This window comes from Phoca vitulina, unplaced genomic scaffold, assembly GCF_004348235.1.
Source record: "Phoca vitulina isolate PV1807 unplaced genomic scaffold, GSC_HSeal_1.0 scaffold46, whole genome shotgun sequence".
Classification (NCBI taxonomy): Eukaryota; Metazoa; Chordata; class Mammalia; order Carnivora; family Phocidae; genus Phoca; species Phoca vitulina.
The window spans coordinates 116,219-131,444 of NW_022589749.1; the positions used below are offsets into that span (position 1 = coordinate 116,219).

Here is a 15,226-nt window from a genome sequence, read left to right on the forward strand (position 1 = left end):
GAGCCACCCAGGCAACCCTTGAACCAGATTTCTATATCCAGTGAAGATATGCTTCAAACCTGAAGGCAAAATTACACATTTTCAGACAAACAAAAACTGCCAGCAAATCTGTATAATAAGAGATGCCAGAGGAAGTTTATCTGGCTGAAGGGAGATGACACCAGATGAACACTCAGATCTATAGGAAGGAATGAAAAGCACTTGAAATGGTAAATATGTGAGTAAATTTAAAAAACTACTTTTTTTTTCATTTCTTCTTTTGATTTCTTTAAGAGACATCACTGTTTGAAAGCTAAAATTATGTTATATTGTGGGGTTTATAATATGATGTAATTAATAGAATAACGCCAGCACACAGGCTGAGAATAGGGAACAGTGGAACTTTATTGTCGTGAAGTTCCTATATTGTATGTGAAGTACTAACAATATTAATTTTAAGAAGATTGTGATAAGTTAAAGATTCATGCTATAATCACTAGAGTAACTTCCACAAATACAATTCACAGAAGGTGTAGTTGAAAAGGCCAATAGAGGATTTAAAATGAATACAAAAAATTATTCAATTAACCAAAAGAAGGAAGGGAAGGAGAAGAGGGACAACAACAACAACAAAAGGATGGAATAGCAGAAAGCAAATAGCAAAATGGTAGAATTAAACCTAACTACATCAATGATTACATCAAATGTAAATGGACTAAAAATACAAATTGCCAGACAGAGCAGAGAAGCAAGATCCATGTATATGCTATCTACAAGACATATTCTTTATTTTATTTTTATTTTTTAATTTTAATTTTCATTATTTTTAAAAGATTTTATTTATTTATTTGTCAGAGAGAGAGAGCGGCAGCCAGAGGGAGAAGCAGGCACCCTGCTGAGCAAGGAGCCTGATGTGGGACTCGACCCCAGGACCCTGGGATCATGACCTGAGCCAAAGGTAGATGCTTAACTGACTGAGCCACCCAGGCGTCCCAGTTTGTTTGTTTTTTTTTAAAGATTTTATTTATTTGAGTGAGAGACAGAGCACTAGAGAGAGAGAAAGAGCAAGCATGAGTGGGGGGCAGAGGGAGAGGGAGAAGCAGGCTCCCCACTGAGCAGGGAGCCCAACACGGGGCTCGATCCCAGCACCCTGGAATCACGACCTAAGCCGATGGCAGCCGCTTAACCAACTGAGCCACCCAGGTGCCCCCAAGATATATTCTTTAAACACAAAACTACACATAGGTTGAAAGTAAAAGAATGGAAAAAGATACAAAATAAAAACACAAATCATAAGAAAGCTTCAATGGGGGCACCTGGGTGGCTCAGTCATTAGGCGTCTGCCTTCGGCTCAGGTCATGATCCCAGGGTCCTGGGATCGAGCCCCGCATCGGGATCCCTGCTCACTGGGGAGCCTGCTTCTGCCTCTCCCACTTCCCCTGCTTATGTTCTCTCTCACGCTGTGTCTCTCTCTGTCAAATAAATAAATAAAATCTTTCAAAAAAAAAAAGCTTCAATGACTATATTAATATGAGATAAAGTAGACTTCAAAGCAAAGACTGTAACAGAGATATTTCACAATGATAGAAGAGGCACTTCATCAGGAAGATATGACAACTTTAAGTGTGTATTAACCTAATTGCAGAGCTTCAGATACACAAAGCAGAAATGGATAGGATTAAAGGGAGAAGTAAACAAACTCACAATTATAATTAGAGATTTTATTTTATTTATTTATTTTTTAAAGATTTATTTATTTGAGAGAGAGAGCATGAGTGGGAGGGGCAGAGGGAGAGGGAGTCTCAAGCAGACTCGAAGCTGAGCATGGAGCCAGATGCTGGGCTTGATCTCACAACCCTGAGATCATAACCTGAGCTGAAACCAAGAGTTAAACGCTTAACTGACTGAGCCACCCAGGCACCCCTTAATCAGAGATTTTAATACCTCTCAATAATTGATACAAAAAAATCAATTACTAGACAAAAAAACGAGTAAGGACATAGAAGATCTGAACAACATTATCAGCTACCTTGACTTAATTGAAATTTACAGAATATTATACCTCAAATAATAGAATACAAACTCTTTTCTCTTTTTTTAAATTCTTTTTCATTTAAAAGATTTGATTCTTATTTATTTGACAGAGAGAGAGAGAGCACAGCAGGGGGAGCAGCAGAGGGAGAGGGAAAAGCAGGCTTGCAGAGCAGGGATCCCAATGCGGGGCTCGATTCCAGGACCCTGGGATCATGACCTGAGCTGAAGGCAGACGCTTAACGACTGACCCACCCAGGTGCCGCTACAAACTCTTTTCAAGTGCACATAGAATATTCATCAAAATAAGCCATATCCTGGGCCATAAACAAGTTTTAACACATTTCAGAAGATTAAAATCTTATGGAATATATTCTTTGACCACAGCAGAATCTGTGGGAAAGAAGATATCTGGGAAAGCCCCAAATATTTGGAAATTAAATAACACACCTCTAAAAAACTCACGATATTCTGAAATAAGTTGAAAACATATGTCCACACAAAAACATGCACATGAATATTTACAGATGTTTTATTCACACTTGCCAAAACCTGGAAGCATCCAAGATGTCCTTCAATAGGTGAGTGGATAAAGAAGCACTGGTACATTCATACAATGGAATATTAGTCAGTGATAAAAAAGAACTTTGAAGCCACAAAAAAGACATGGAGGAACCTTAAAAGCATATTGTTAAGTGAAAAAAGCCAATCTAAAAAGGCTGTATGATTCCAACTAAAGGACATTCTGGAAAAGGTAAACTCAAAGGGACCGTAAAAAGTTACCAGGGGTTTGGAAGGAGGGACGGATGAGTAAGTGAAGCACAGGGGATTTTCAGGGCAGGGAAACTATTCTGTATGACACTGTAATGGATACATATCATTATATTTTTGTCAAAACCCACAGAATTGCGGGATGCCTGGGTGGCTCAGTCAGTTGGGTGTCTGCCTTCAGCTGGGGTCATGATCCCAGGAGACTTGAGACTTGAGATGCTCAAGTCCCACATCTGGCTCCTTGCTCAGCCAGGAGCCTGCTTCTCCCTCTGCCTGCCGCTCCCCCTGCTTGTGCTCGTTCTCTCTCTCTGACAATAAATAAAATCTTAAAAAAACCCAACAACCCACAGAATTGTACAACACAAAAAGGGAAACCTAGGGGCGCCTGGCTGACTCAGTCAGGAGAGCATGCAACTCTTGATCACAGGGTTGTGAGTTTGAGTTCCATGTTGGGTGTAGAGATTATTTTTTAAAAAGATTTTTAAAAAGTGAAACCTAATGTTAATTATGGATTTTAGTTAATAATGACATACCATTATTGGCCCATCAGTTGTAACAAATGTACCACACTAATACAAGATATAAATAATGAGGGAAACTGTATGTTGAGGGGGGAGGGAGTATGTGGGAATCCTTGGTACTTTCTCATCAATTTTTCTATAAACCTAAAACTGCTCTAAAAAAATTAAGATTTTTTTTTTTTTTTTAAAGACCCATGGCCAAACAATGTAGGTGAGCCGATGCCTTTTAAGTTCACCATAGACCTAAACCTATACTTCTGATCTTCTGTCTTCCCATAACATCTCTAACAGAGATTTATCTGCCTTGAAGGATTCTCTTTCTCAGCCAGGAAGTGGGTTTCAGGGGACAGGAGGGGATGCCGAATATGGATGAGATCATGGAGAGAATCATGGGAATATCAGGCGAAACCAGTTGTCCTGGTTTGAAACCTGGTTTTCCCTCTTGCTCACGCAAGCATTCATTCCACAGTGTTTGAGCTTCTACTCTGAGCTGAGTTGTACGCTGGGAACTGACGGTGTAACTGGCAACACGCCACAGCTCCTTCCCCCAAGGCAGTCCCAATCCAGAGGGAGAGAATGACAAGTAAACAAGCAGTGACATGGACAGTTCACCGTGCTAAGTGTTACACGCACATTACATACATGTACATTCAGGGATCTGGGGGAGTCCCGGGGAAGAGTATCGAACCTGGCCCAGGTTTGGTCAAGTTAGACTTCCCTGCCAGAGGAGGTGACATAGAAGCCAACCCTCAAAATGAGGAGAAGCAGTTAAGAAGAAATGGAAATGCCTTCTGGGCTTGGTCAGAGATCTGGGAACAAAAAAGATGGGAGCCCATTGGGAAGCTGCAAGCTGGTCACTGTGGAATGTAAATAGAGAGTGTGTGTGTACGTGTGCACACAAGTGTGTGTGTGTTGGGTGGGGAGTAGAGGATAGAGGTGAAAATGGGCTGGAGAAGCAGGCAGTGACCAGTCAGACCCAAGCCTTCGACCCTCTCAGTAGCGCCTACTCAGCCCAGCCAGACCCGAAAAGCCTGCTCCCAGGAGTCTGTGCCTAAGGCAGATGACGCGTCTTGGGGAGACTCACCAAGTCTCTCTTGAACACATTTGGTAGAAGAAGCAATCCTATAATTACCGTGGTGATAATTAGAGGAACTTCCATTGCTTCTTTCAACAAACATTGCATAAAACCCTCTCACCTTCGGGGGGTGGGGGTGTGGGTGGGGAAGAAGCCAGGCATCCCTTGTGGGGGAAGCCAATGCCTTCATCTATCTCCTGCCAAGGACACCTGACTACCCAGCTGAGGCCCAGAGGTGCAGAGATACACCTGGGACGGCTCCAGCTTGGAGCTGAGCCCCGCTGGCAGGGGGACTGAGAGTCACTCCCCAGGTTCCCCAGGCTGAGCAGACTCTAGCCAAGCCACAGGCTTCAGATTTATTTCAGTCTGGCCTTCAAGCCTGCAGAGATCCTGCTCAGGACCTGGACGTGCCTTCTACATCTTGGCAACCTTGGCCTGAGATCTCAAGCCGCTAATCTCTGGGCTCACGCTCCGTCTTCCTAGGACCACATACACAGGGTCTCTGTGGCCTGGACATGCTCCTAGCCCCGTCACATGCTTTGGTTTCTTATACAATCTGCATTCACATGTTTACTGAAGAGACATCTTGAGGGCCTCTGGTTTAGATGGAGAGAAGAAAACTTTCTTCTCATTCCTGACCCCATACCTTCACCCCAACCTCTTCTCTCTCCTTTCTTTCTCTCCCTCCTTTCTTCCACCATATTTTTCTCAGTGCAGAGTGGTCCCATTGCTTCTGGGAAGCCCTCGACTTTCTTTCCTCGGCACCTCGTGTCCCATCCACCTGATACCAACTTTTCACTTGGCTTTGCCGTTAATGACTCACTGGGAACTAAAAGCCAAGTGAATTGCTCAAAGGTTCTGTGTCTCTTTTTGTCTGATTAGTGACATGTCTGGTCTGTTTTGTTCTTAGCTTTCCAGACAAGAAGCTTCTGCACCTCTCAAAGCCACTTGTACCAATGGCTTCTGGCCTCTCCCGAGGGGCCTGGAGCCTCACTCATGCTCCTTTGAGACTCAGAATGACTGTGTGTCACATTCAAGGGGATACTGGCGTTCTGTAAAAACACCTGGCAAAGCTGTAAGAGCTAAATGAACAGCAAGAATTTAGGCTCTCTGCCTTCCTATCTCCCCATGAAATCCCTACATCCAGTGCAATTTATGGCTGGGCAGATATTTGCAGGCTGGTGTCTTTCTGTCAATGGTCAGAGGAAGGACACCTGGTGGTCTGCTTTTTCTTAGGGCCCTGCCTCAAACCCTCTTTGGGACTTTGATCTTATCAGCAGGCCCTTTCCCAGGCCTCTCTAGTGGAGCTTCAGGAAACATGTTGAACCTGACTTGTCCTGGCACCTGGCAGTGGAGGAAGGAGGAAGAAGGAGAGATTGCTCCTGAAGGAAAAGTGTACTTGGCTTTCTCATTAATGGGTTCCCCTTGGGGAACAGGCAAGCAGCAGATGCATGGGCAATGGCCAACTGATCCATTTGGAGATAGATTCAGGGTGTGGTGTTCCCTGTAAGCCTAGGCAGGCCCTGGGAAACTGGAGCAGAGCTAGATCACGGCCTGAAATTGGGCAAGCTGCAGAGGAGCCTGAATATGCTGGTTTCAGGTGTGAGAGCTTTGCTCCTGGTGGAGACTGGGGCCCTGGGGGCTAGTGTGTCTGTTGCCCAAGCATGCTTCTCAAACCTGGAGCTCCACTGATCATTTTCATTCATGAACACAGTAACCAGCAAGGAGGCTTAGCTCGGCTCTTCAGAACCTGGCTTCAGTGCACCTTATCACCTTATCAGTCCCTTCTTTCAATACTCCCCAACACAAATCATCTATCCCACTCCTGGATCCAAGTTCACTCCAAGCCTTCACATCTTTGGGCCTTGCCTCACACCATTCTCTCTTCATAGGATGCCTTTTCTCCTAGTAAGCCACTCCTGGAGAAGCATCCCTCAATGCCCAGATAGCTCAATACATCTCTCTCCTCTCTCCTCCTATGCCCCAGATTCACTCTGTTGGTCTCTGATCTAGCTCTATTATGTTTACTTTGTGCCTGCCTCCAGGCATGCCGATGGGCAGTTCCCTGAGCTTTTTGCTCCTGCATGACCAGCTCCTTCTCATCCTTCAGGTGTCAACTCAAATGTCATCTCCTCAGCTAGGTCTTCCTTGACCAACTTATCTAAAGGTAACCTCCATCCATACACATTCTGTCCCATTACCTGGAGTTACCGTCTTCATGAAACTTAGCATCTGGAATTATCTTCACCTATATGTCGGCCTGGACTATGTCTCTTCCTCTAGAATGTAAGCTCTTGAAGGGCAGAGATCCAGCAGAATCAATTGATACATGGTTGGTTCCCAATAAATATCTGTTGATTGATTAAATGAAGGCAAGTATGGGGTATTCGAGTTGTCACCCTGAGGACCTGGCACAGAGCCTGGCGCAATAAAGGTTGGCTGCATGGAACATTTGCTATACGAATGAATGAACCAACGAACAAACGAACCAAGGGATGCAGCGCTCCGACTGCGGACTGACAGGTTGACTGACACTTGGGGGACCCTCGGCCCGCACACTGTTGATTGACGGCTGACAGCTGAGTGGCAGCCAACGGACGCGCATCGGGGCTCCTGATTGGCTGGCGGCTGCAGCCCTTTAAAGGGGAAGGGGAGGGGGCCTGAGGCGACCGCTGCGCGTGAGGAGGAGGCGGCACCAAGCGACGGGAGGCGGAACCAAGCGACGGGAGGCGGATCAACCGCCAGAAGCTGGGTGAGCAACAGTCGCCTCGAACCAGCGAACAGACGTCTCGCGCAAGGGCCCGGCGCGAGGGGCGGGGCGCGCGCGTCACGTGAGCGTGTTTTGGGCACGTGACCCGCGCGGGTCCAAGGCTGGCCCCCGCCCCCTCCTCTCCTCCCCTCAGCGGGTGTGAGCCGAGCCGCCTCGCCTCACCGCCTAGCGCCCCCCTCAGCCGCCGCTGCCGCCGCCTCCGCCCGCCGGCCATGTCCCTCGGCCGCCGCCGCCGCCGCTCGAACGCGGCGCTCCCGCGGCCCAGCGCGCAGTGAGCGCGGGGCCCTCTCGCCGCTCGCCCGCCCCGGGGCCCCCTTGTTCTCAGCGCCGCCGCCGCCGCCGCCATGTTGGGTTTAGAGCCGCAGCGGAGCCGCCGCCGCCGCCACCGGTGAGGGAGGCCGAGAGCGGAGCCCGCCCCGCCCCGGGGCCCAGGGAGCGGGGCAGCCTCGGAGCCCGGCCTCTCCCCGCCAGCCGCCTTCCCGGCCTTCCCGCCGTGCGAGCCAGCGAGCGAGCGCCGGGCCGCGGCCGCGCCTTCCGCTCCCGGCCCGAGCGAGCCCGCCGCCCGTTCGTTCCCCCGCCGCCGCCGCCGGGCCCGGCCAGAGCCTGCAGCGGAGCCCACGAGAGTCAGCGCCATGGCGGAGCAGACCTACTCGTGGTGAGTGCGGAGCTTGGGAGGCCGGGGCGCGGCGCAGGTGGGGGTCGGGGCGCCGGCGCGGCCGGGGGGGGGGGGGGGGAGAGGGGGGGGGACAGGGGGGGGGTGGGGGGGGGGGTGGGAGTTGGGGGTGCACGCCCCCCTCGTCCCCACCAGAGGGGGCGGCTGGCGCTCGTGGAAGGCTGTCAGTGGCCGGGGACCCGGAGTCCAAGACGGGGGATGGAGGCGGCGGCTGCGGCGGCCGCGGCGGATGTCATCTGGTCATGGGCGGAGCAGGTGATGGAGAAGGGGAGCATGACCCCAAAAGTGGGAAGCCCACGGATGGGAAGTTGAATCTCGTGGGCACCCCGGGACTGACTTGCGGGGGTGGTTCCTGGGCAGGAGGGTTGGAAGGGTGGGCAGAGGCGGGCCGGGGCAAGGGTGGGCCACTGAGCTGCGAGGAAGCTGGTGGGAAAAACAGGTGATAAGAGGCTGAACTTGGAAGTTGTGTGAGAGGAGGAGCCGTCTAACTGGAGCTGCTGCTTAGCCCCTGGCTGGCGAGTGAAGGGAGAGTTGGTGGGGTGGGCAGAGGCCCGGGTGTGACCGAAGGAAAACAGCGGAAGGAGGGAGCGTCTTGGGAACCATGGAGAGGAGACCCTTGTGAAGAGGTTGGAAGGGGATCCTGTTTGAATAACCACGTTCTGGAAAGGAAGTCGTTGGTGGCAGTGGGGCATGAGCAGAATCTTTGTGAGGGTTGGTACTCTTCTTCAGAATTTAAAGTGGCCTGCTGCCCTGGATCAGGTATGGAAATGTAAGATCTGCAAGTTATGTCCATTTTTATGGGACTTCCAAAGTTATTAAATAGCTTGTTAAGGGCTGAGAAGTGTGCTATGTAGTTCATGGAGTGAGAACTTACCTATCCTGAGAAGGAAGTGCAGTGTTTGGGGAGAGGGGGGTGAGAGGCTTCTCTTTAGCATGTGGAGGTGGAATATTTGCAGGAGGGGTTGAAGGAATGATGATAGTTTCCTTGAAGAGTAGAAATTGGATAGTGGGGAGGAGATAATAACCCGCGGGTGAGGAAGGAAGAAATGGGATGGTAGGTGTGGGATGGGAAATCTGGTTGCAATCTAGAGAGATTGAAGATGGTTTACTCTTTGAAGCAAACGTGGTTTGGGACAGAATTGTACTGCTTTCCCTTGTTAGAAAAGAGAATAATTGAGTGGGACGAGCATGGCTTTTGGAGTTGGAAGGCTTTGTTTGGAAGTCCTGTTCACCACTGAGTTTATAACTGGGCAAGATAGTAAGTTCTCCATTCCTTTTCCATTACCTATTAAATAGGGGAATTGCCTTTTTCACAGGTTGCAAAGATTAAATGAATAACTTTACAAAGCACATGGCAAACTGTAAAGTGTTACTTTTTATTACATTATAGTTAGGGAAACAGCAAAGAAATGGGTGATATGTGAGTTAGGGGAACAGCAAAGAAATGGGTAGTATGTGAAAATAAAGAATGGTTTTAGGTAAAGGGCTTTAATGGAGTGGATGCTTTGTGGTGGTTGAGGTTATGATAGGTAAGTTAGGAACTCATTGTGTCTTCACATACGGAAAGAGGATTGGTGATGGAAGATCATAATTCAAAAGGGAACTTCAGTGCTCAAAAAGAAGATAAATGAGTCTGAAAAAAAGTAACACTAAAAGAAGAATTAAAACATTGGTGAACAGTTGTGACTGCAAATGTATTTTTAAAAGTGTTAACTAATTGGATAGTTTTGAGCAACAGTGAGCTGCCTCTTCTTAGCAGGTAATATGGAACACAAGATTACAGTTTGAGCTTTCTTATGCACATATCCATAACTAACTTAACTAACTCATCTTGAGCTCTTAACACTAACTGGCCCAGCTGAGAGTCCTGTTGGCTGCCCTTCTGCTTTTACTGTGCCATATAGAGACTGGATGGTTGAAGGAGTAGACACTGGCCAAGAAGTGGGGAAAATGAGAGGGTTTTACTAGTTAGTTTGGCCACACTCTGTATGTGATGTTGGACGGCTCTATTAGTTAAGGTGGGACTATTTTGTGAAGTTTGGTAGTTTATAATATTTATCCTACTGAAATACTTCAATCTCAGCTCCTTTTGCTAGAGAAGCTCCTTGAAATCAGAATGCTTATTAGCCTCTCACCTTTAGCAAGTTTTGAGATGGAGAAAGTTTTTGCATCATCTTGAGAGAGGGAGGTGTATGAGGAGAGAGGATTGGGAAACCAGGCAGCTTTCTAGGTTCTGATAGTTACCATAGGTAATTATCCATGTAAAGTATAGGTATAATTTTCACCAGTCCCTGAGGTAGGTGATCATTCTCTGTTTTATGGAGGAGGAAACTTAGGCTCAGGAGGCCAAGTGATTTGTCCAAGATACTTCACCTGTGATGCTTTATTTTGTTTGACACAAATTCTCCCATCATTGTTTTCATTCTCCTTGTAATATAAGCGTGGAAAAAGGTATTCCAGAAGTACATGTGAACTGAGCTTTGGATTATCTCTCATTTTTCAATATCTTTGTCACAGTTCCTTTGATTTGTGTAAATAGGAGTTTTTTTTTTGTTTTTTTTTTTAACGGACTTGTACTTCATTTGTATGTTGCCTTTAGGAAAATCAACCTCGTGGGGACTGTTGTGGCAGTCTGAGGTATTGTCTGAGGATCGAGTCAGTGAAGAATATAGAAAGTAGATGTCAGAAGAATGAAAATAGGTTCCTTAGGATTTTCTTTTCTCTCTCTTTTTTTTAAAGATTTTATTTTTAAGAATCTCTACACCCAACATGGGGCTCGAACCCACAACCCTGAGATCAAGAGTCACAAGCTCCACCGACTGAGCCAGCCAGGTGCCCCAGGATTTTCATATAATAAGATATGTAAATTCTAAAGCAAGATTGGCCATGAGGTGGTAATTGTTGAAGCTTAGTGATATAAGGAGGTTTATTTTATTCTGTATACTTTGACATGTTTACATTTTTCATAATAAAAAGTTAATTAAAAAAAACTTCTACACATGCTGTTCATGCTGTTTTCTGGTTTCTTGTGCTTGCTTTCTGTGTTGGGAAGCCAGAGTGGGTGTACTGAATTAAGAATATGTAGGTTATGACCTGATGAATGAGGGGGCACAAGCCACCCAGGTGGTTGGCAGGTAGCTTTCTCAGCATCTGAGCTCCCACTTTGGGGAAGTGAAATCCCAAGGGGTCACTTCAGTTGAAGGTGCAGTTTCAATACACCCATACAGTGGAAGTACAGTAGTTCCCCGTTATCTGTGGGGTTTACATGCCAGGATCCCAGTGGATGCCTGAGATTGAGGGTAGTACTGAACCCTATATATACACTATGTTTTTTTCTATACATACATGCCTGTGAGAAAGTTTAAATTAGAAATTAGGCCTCGTAAGAGATTAACAACAAATAAAACAATTATAACAATATACTGTAATAAAAGTTATGTGAATGTGGTCTCTCTCAAAGTATCTTATTGTACTGTATTCACCCTTCTTGTGATGATATGAGATGATAAAATGCTTATGTGACTAGCTGAAGTGAGATGAATGACCTAGGCATTGTGTGTAGCATTAGGCTACTATTGTAACCTTATGACCGTAGATGAGGAGGAGAATCATCTGCTTCCAGACCAGACTGTGGTTGACCCTGGTAACTGAAACCATGGGGCCCAGTGAGCCAGGGAGAGGGCAGTCTTCTGTCCCAGGTCATGAACAGGAGATACAGAGTAGGATAGCAAACACCTATTACTTACAAGGTGATTGGTGTGGAGGTCAGTAATTTGGAGGGCTTACCTCTAATGGTTATTTTTAAAGGTGCCTGGGGAAAAGCAAAGCAGGGACTTGTGGTGGGCATCCTAAACTCAAATCCTTATCTAAATGTCCAGACTCTGGGTGTGATTACAGATATCATACTGTAAAATGGCTAGGCAGCAACTCTGAAAAACAAAGTTCTTGTCCTCGAAAGTTGTTTTCCTCATCACACTTTCTTTCTAGCAAATTCTGTCACAATCCCATTACCCAAGGGTTCACCTGAAATTCCACGTAGCTGAGAAGCATTTTCTGATCACCCCAACTGAAAGTGATCTCTTTGTTGTTGATACTTGTAGTCGTCTGCATCTTTCCTTCCTTTACATGTGTGAATACCTAGCTTCTTCATTAGATTGTAAACTCCTTGAGGGTAAGGACACTGTTAGACTACCCTTTGTCCTCCCATATACTTAGCATATTGTCTTGCCCATAGCTTCTACTTAGAACATGCTGATTGAATATGATAGATTTTCAGCGTGGTTCATCCTTTGTTGAAAGAATATTTTAAGTGTAAGGGAAAGCTACAGATAGGTGAGTGTTTATTATAATCCTTATGCTTATAAAAGAGAGCCTTTGGTAATTTAGTTTCCTGATGTCACAGTGCTGTAAGAATGAGTAATCCCATCCTTAATAAAGTTTTAAATAAAAGCTATTGACAGATGAAATTAAAAGAATTGGTAGTAACACCACAATCTTTATCACGATGTAACCACAAGATTCAGCTTGTATACTTTTTGCTTGTATACCGAGGAAGTAAAAGAACGCCTGTGAAAACACAAATAGAAGGTGCAAACTAGATTTTTTATTAATTTGAGAAAAACACCTTGCTTGATAGATATTTATGAGCAGTTGTTTTAGCATAAGTTCTGTGGGAAACAGGACTTGTCTCTTTTATTTTTTTGGGAACTTCTCTCTTGATGGAGTCAATGCAGTATTTGAATCTTGGTGGTAAAAATGACTTATGTTAGGGTTAATGTTGGTGTAGAGGGAAAAGGAAATAAATACATGTGAACTTCATCGGGATGAATTTTGTTACCAAAGTAGTATCATAATACTTTATTGTGTGTTTTCTGGGTGCTAGGGCTTTAAAGCATTGATAAGTAAGGAAACAGGCTCAAAGAATTGAAGTAACTTGCCAAATAACATGTAAATGGTAAAAGGGCTCAAAGTCAAGACTGTTTAACATGAAGATTCTGTCGCTGAATCTCTCTACTTCCATTTCCACAATCACTAATGTAAGCCAGCCCATCTTTTGCTTGAGTTCCCTGTTACCTCCTCACTGGGTCCCCCTCTCATTCTCCACATGGTGGCTGTTCTCCTGAGTAGACTTCTGACTAACTCAGATGTGCCTGTCCTCTGCTTAAAACTCTTCAGTGGTCACACTTGCAATAAAATCCAGGTTCCTCAGTAGGCTCTTCACAGCCTCATCTTGTGTGTGTCTCTGAGGGTTGACAGACAATAAACAAACTAAAAGTTACACGGGTAAGAATCTTTCTATTTTGGTACTCTCTCCAGTGCCTGGCATGTAATGGGTAGCTGGTAAATATTTACTGAACAAATGAATGAGAACGCTTCCCCCTGGGCTATGTATCTTAAGATATCTAAGGATTGCATTATATTGAGGTAATATACTGTGATGATAATGGGCTTTATCCTGCTAGGTATTTGCAAATAGTGCTACACCTGAGAATGAGAAATAACACAGATCTCCAGAACTTTATGGAAGTCCCTTCTATGCAATTACTGTTGTGTGTCATTGTATCTGTTGTGATCATACCTGTTTCTTTGTATCTTGTGGTCTTTGCATCTTTCGCAAGTTTTTCAGAGAGAAACTATTTAGTTGAAAATGTGTGTCTAGCATTATAGATGTTAGATTTGCTCACTTTTAAAACATGTTTTGCTTATAGTTAATGTGCTATAATAATGGTTTGGTGATGAATGATTCAGACTGAAATTAACCAAAACTAAGACCAGGAATATGTACTGAAATAATTTTCCTTAGTGTTTCTTATGAAGCCTGGGGATGGGGGAGAGGGAAGCTGGAGAGTGTGTAACCATATCAGCCTATAATTTGCCAAGTGGTATTATGAATTAAAATGCTAATGTCCCTGCATTTCTTATAACAGATTTCTATGTGACCATTTATTTTAGAGATGACAAATGCCATGAATTGAGGTGTTATGGAGTTCTGTATAATTGTATTTTACTTAAACGTTAATAACTTATTTTTATCATTCTCACGTTTCATCAAACTATCTCATGGAAAATCAGGGGATGTCCTAAGAAGAGGGTGTCTAGCCAAGTGCTGTTGGTTACATTTGGCATCTGAACTTTATGTGATTGCTGTCCCTGGCAATAGAGCCATAAGTATGACTTGATTTATTAAATTCTAGAATATATTTTCTGGAGTTTAATGGTTGCTTCTTGGGAGTTAAAGGAAAATATTAGTTTTATTTGTTGTATGTATAAACCACATTTTTACAACTTTGCAACAAGTTTCTGTAATATTTTCCAATCCTCACTTAAAAGGTTAGAGGTAGAGTGCTCCTCTTCTGTAATTTTAACCTCTTAGGTGTCTAGAGGGGCTCCAGGTGACCAAATTCAGTTTTATAGGGAAAATCTACAGTTAGTCCTCATGATCCTCACAATGAATTCTTACCTCCCATATTTTATTAATAGGTCTCACTAGAGCCACAACTTAAAACAGACCCACTCATTAGCTATGATTAGACTAGATTGAGTGCCTGTGATAAGTTAGGTTTGAAAATATTTTTAAAGTTAGAGACCTAATAGAAAATCCCATTTCTTGGTTTTTAGGTTTTACTCTAACTTGGTAAGAAGAGTTGATAATCTCTATTTTGGAGTTCTGGTGTTTATAGTTGAAGAACCACTAAGGGATAAAAAATCAAAGTGTGATAAAGTAGAGATGTGCTCTACTTGGTTTTTACATGTTCGTGAATTGTATTGAATATAAGTGATTGCTCAAAAAGTGTTCGATTCTGCCAATGCCACTGATTAAATTTTTGTTTGAAATTGAAATTCCAAAATAGGATCTAATTCTGTTCTGGTTTCTTTGAATTGGGAAAGTTTTTGTTTGAGGGTGATTTCCATCTCTGATGAACTGTGCTCTAGTATTGTCTTAGTCGCAGTATCATGTTCTGTACAGTGGTTATGCCTGTCCTACTCCAAAGAGTTGTTGCAAGTGTTCAGTGAGATAACATATGTGCAAATGCCTTGTAAATTGCTAAGTGAAATATAAAGGCAAGGTATTTGTGCTCTACATTGTTAGATCCAGACAGGTTCCAGATACAGAGTTCCTCACTACAGAAATGATTTTTCTCGTTTCATAATATAACCAGCATTTAAACTTTGAGATGTCCATTCTAGTGAGAATTCTTTTGAGATATCCAAATAATGTCATATAAAAAGAAAGAATAGTTTGCAAATTGTCATTAATATTGTTGCCTTTGAAATGTACTATAAGGCCATCTTCTTTTATTTTTTTTGAGTATCTTTTTTTTTTTTTTTTAAGACTTTATTTATTTGACAGAGAGACACAGCGAGAGAGGGAACACAAGCAGGGGGAGTGGGAGAGGGAGAAGCAG

The 15,226-nt window shown here is 44.4% G+C and overlaps 1 protein-coding gene across 1 annotated transcript in view; it reads left to right on the forward strand.

Annotated features, from left to right (window-relative positions):
• Positions 1 to 7,691: 7,691 nt before the first annotated feature.
• SPPL3 (signal peptide peptidase like 3) overlaps positions 7,692 to 15,226 on the forward strand; it is a 139,665-nt gene continuing 132,130 nt past the window's right edge. The window contains exon 1 of the mRNA XM_032431559.1: positions 7,692 to 7,802. Within this exon, the coding sequence (XP_032287450.1) occupies positions 7,780 to 7,802 (23 nt within the window). The 5' untranslated portion in view covers positions 7,692 to 7,779. The remainder of the gene's footprint in view (positions 7,803 to 15,226) is intronic.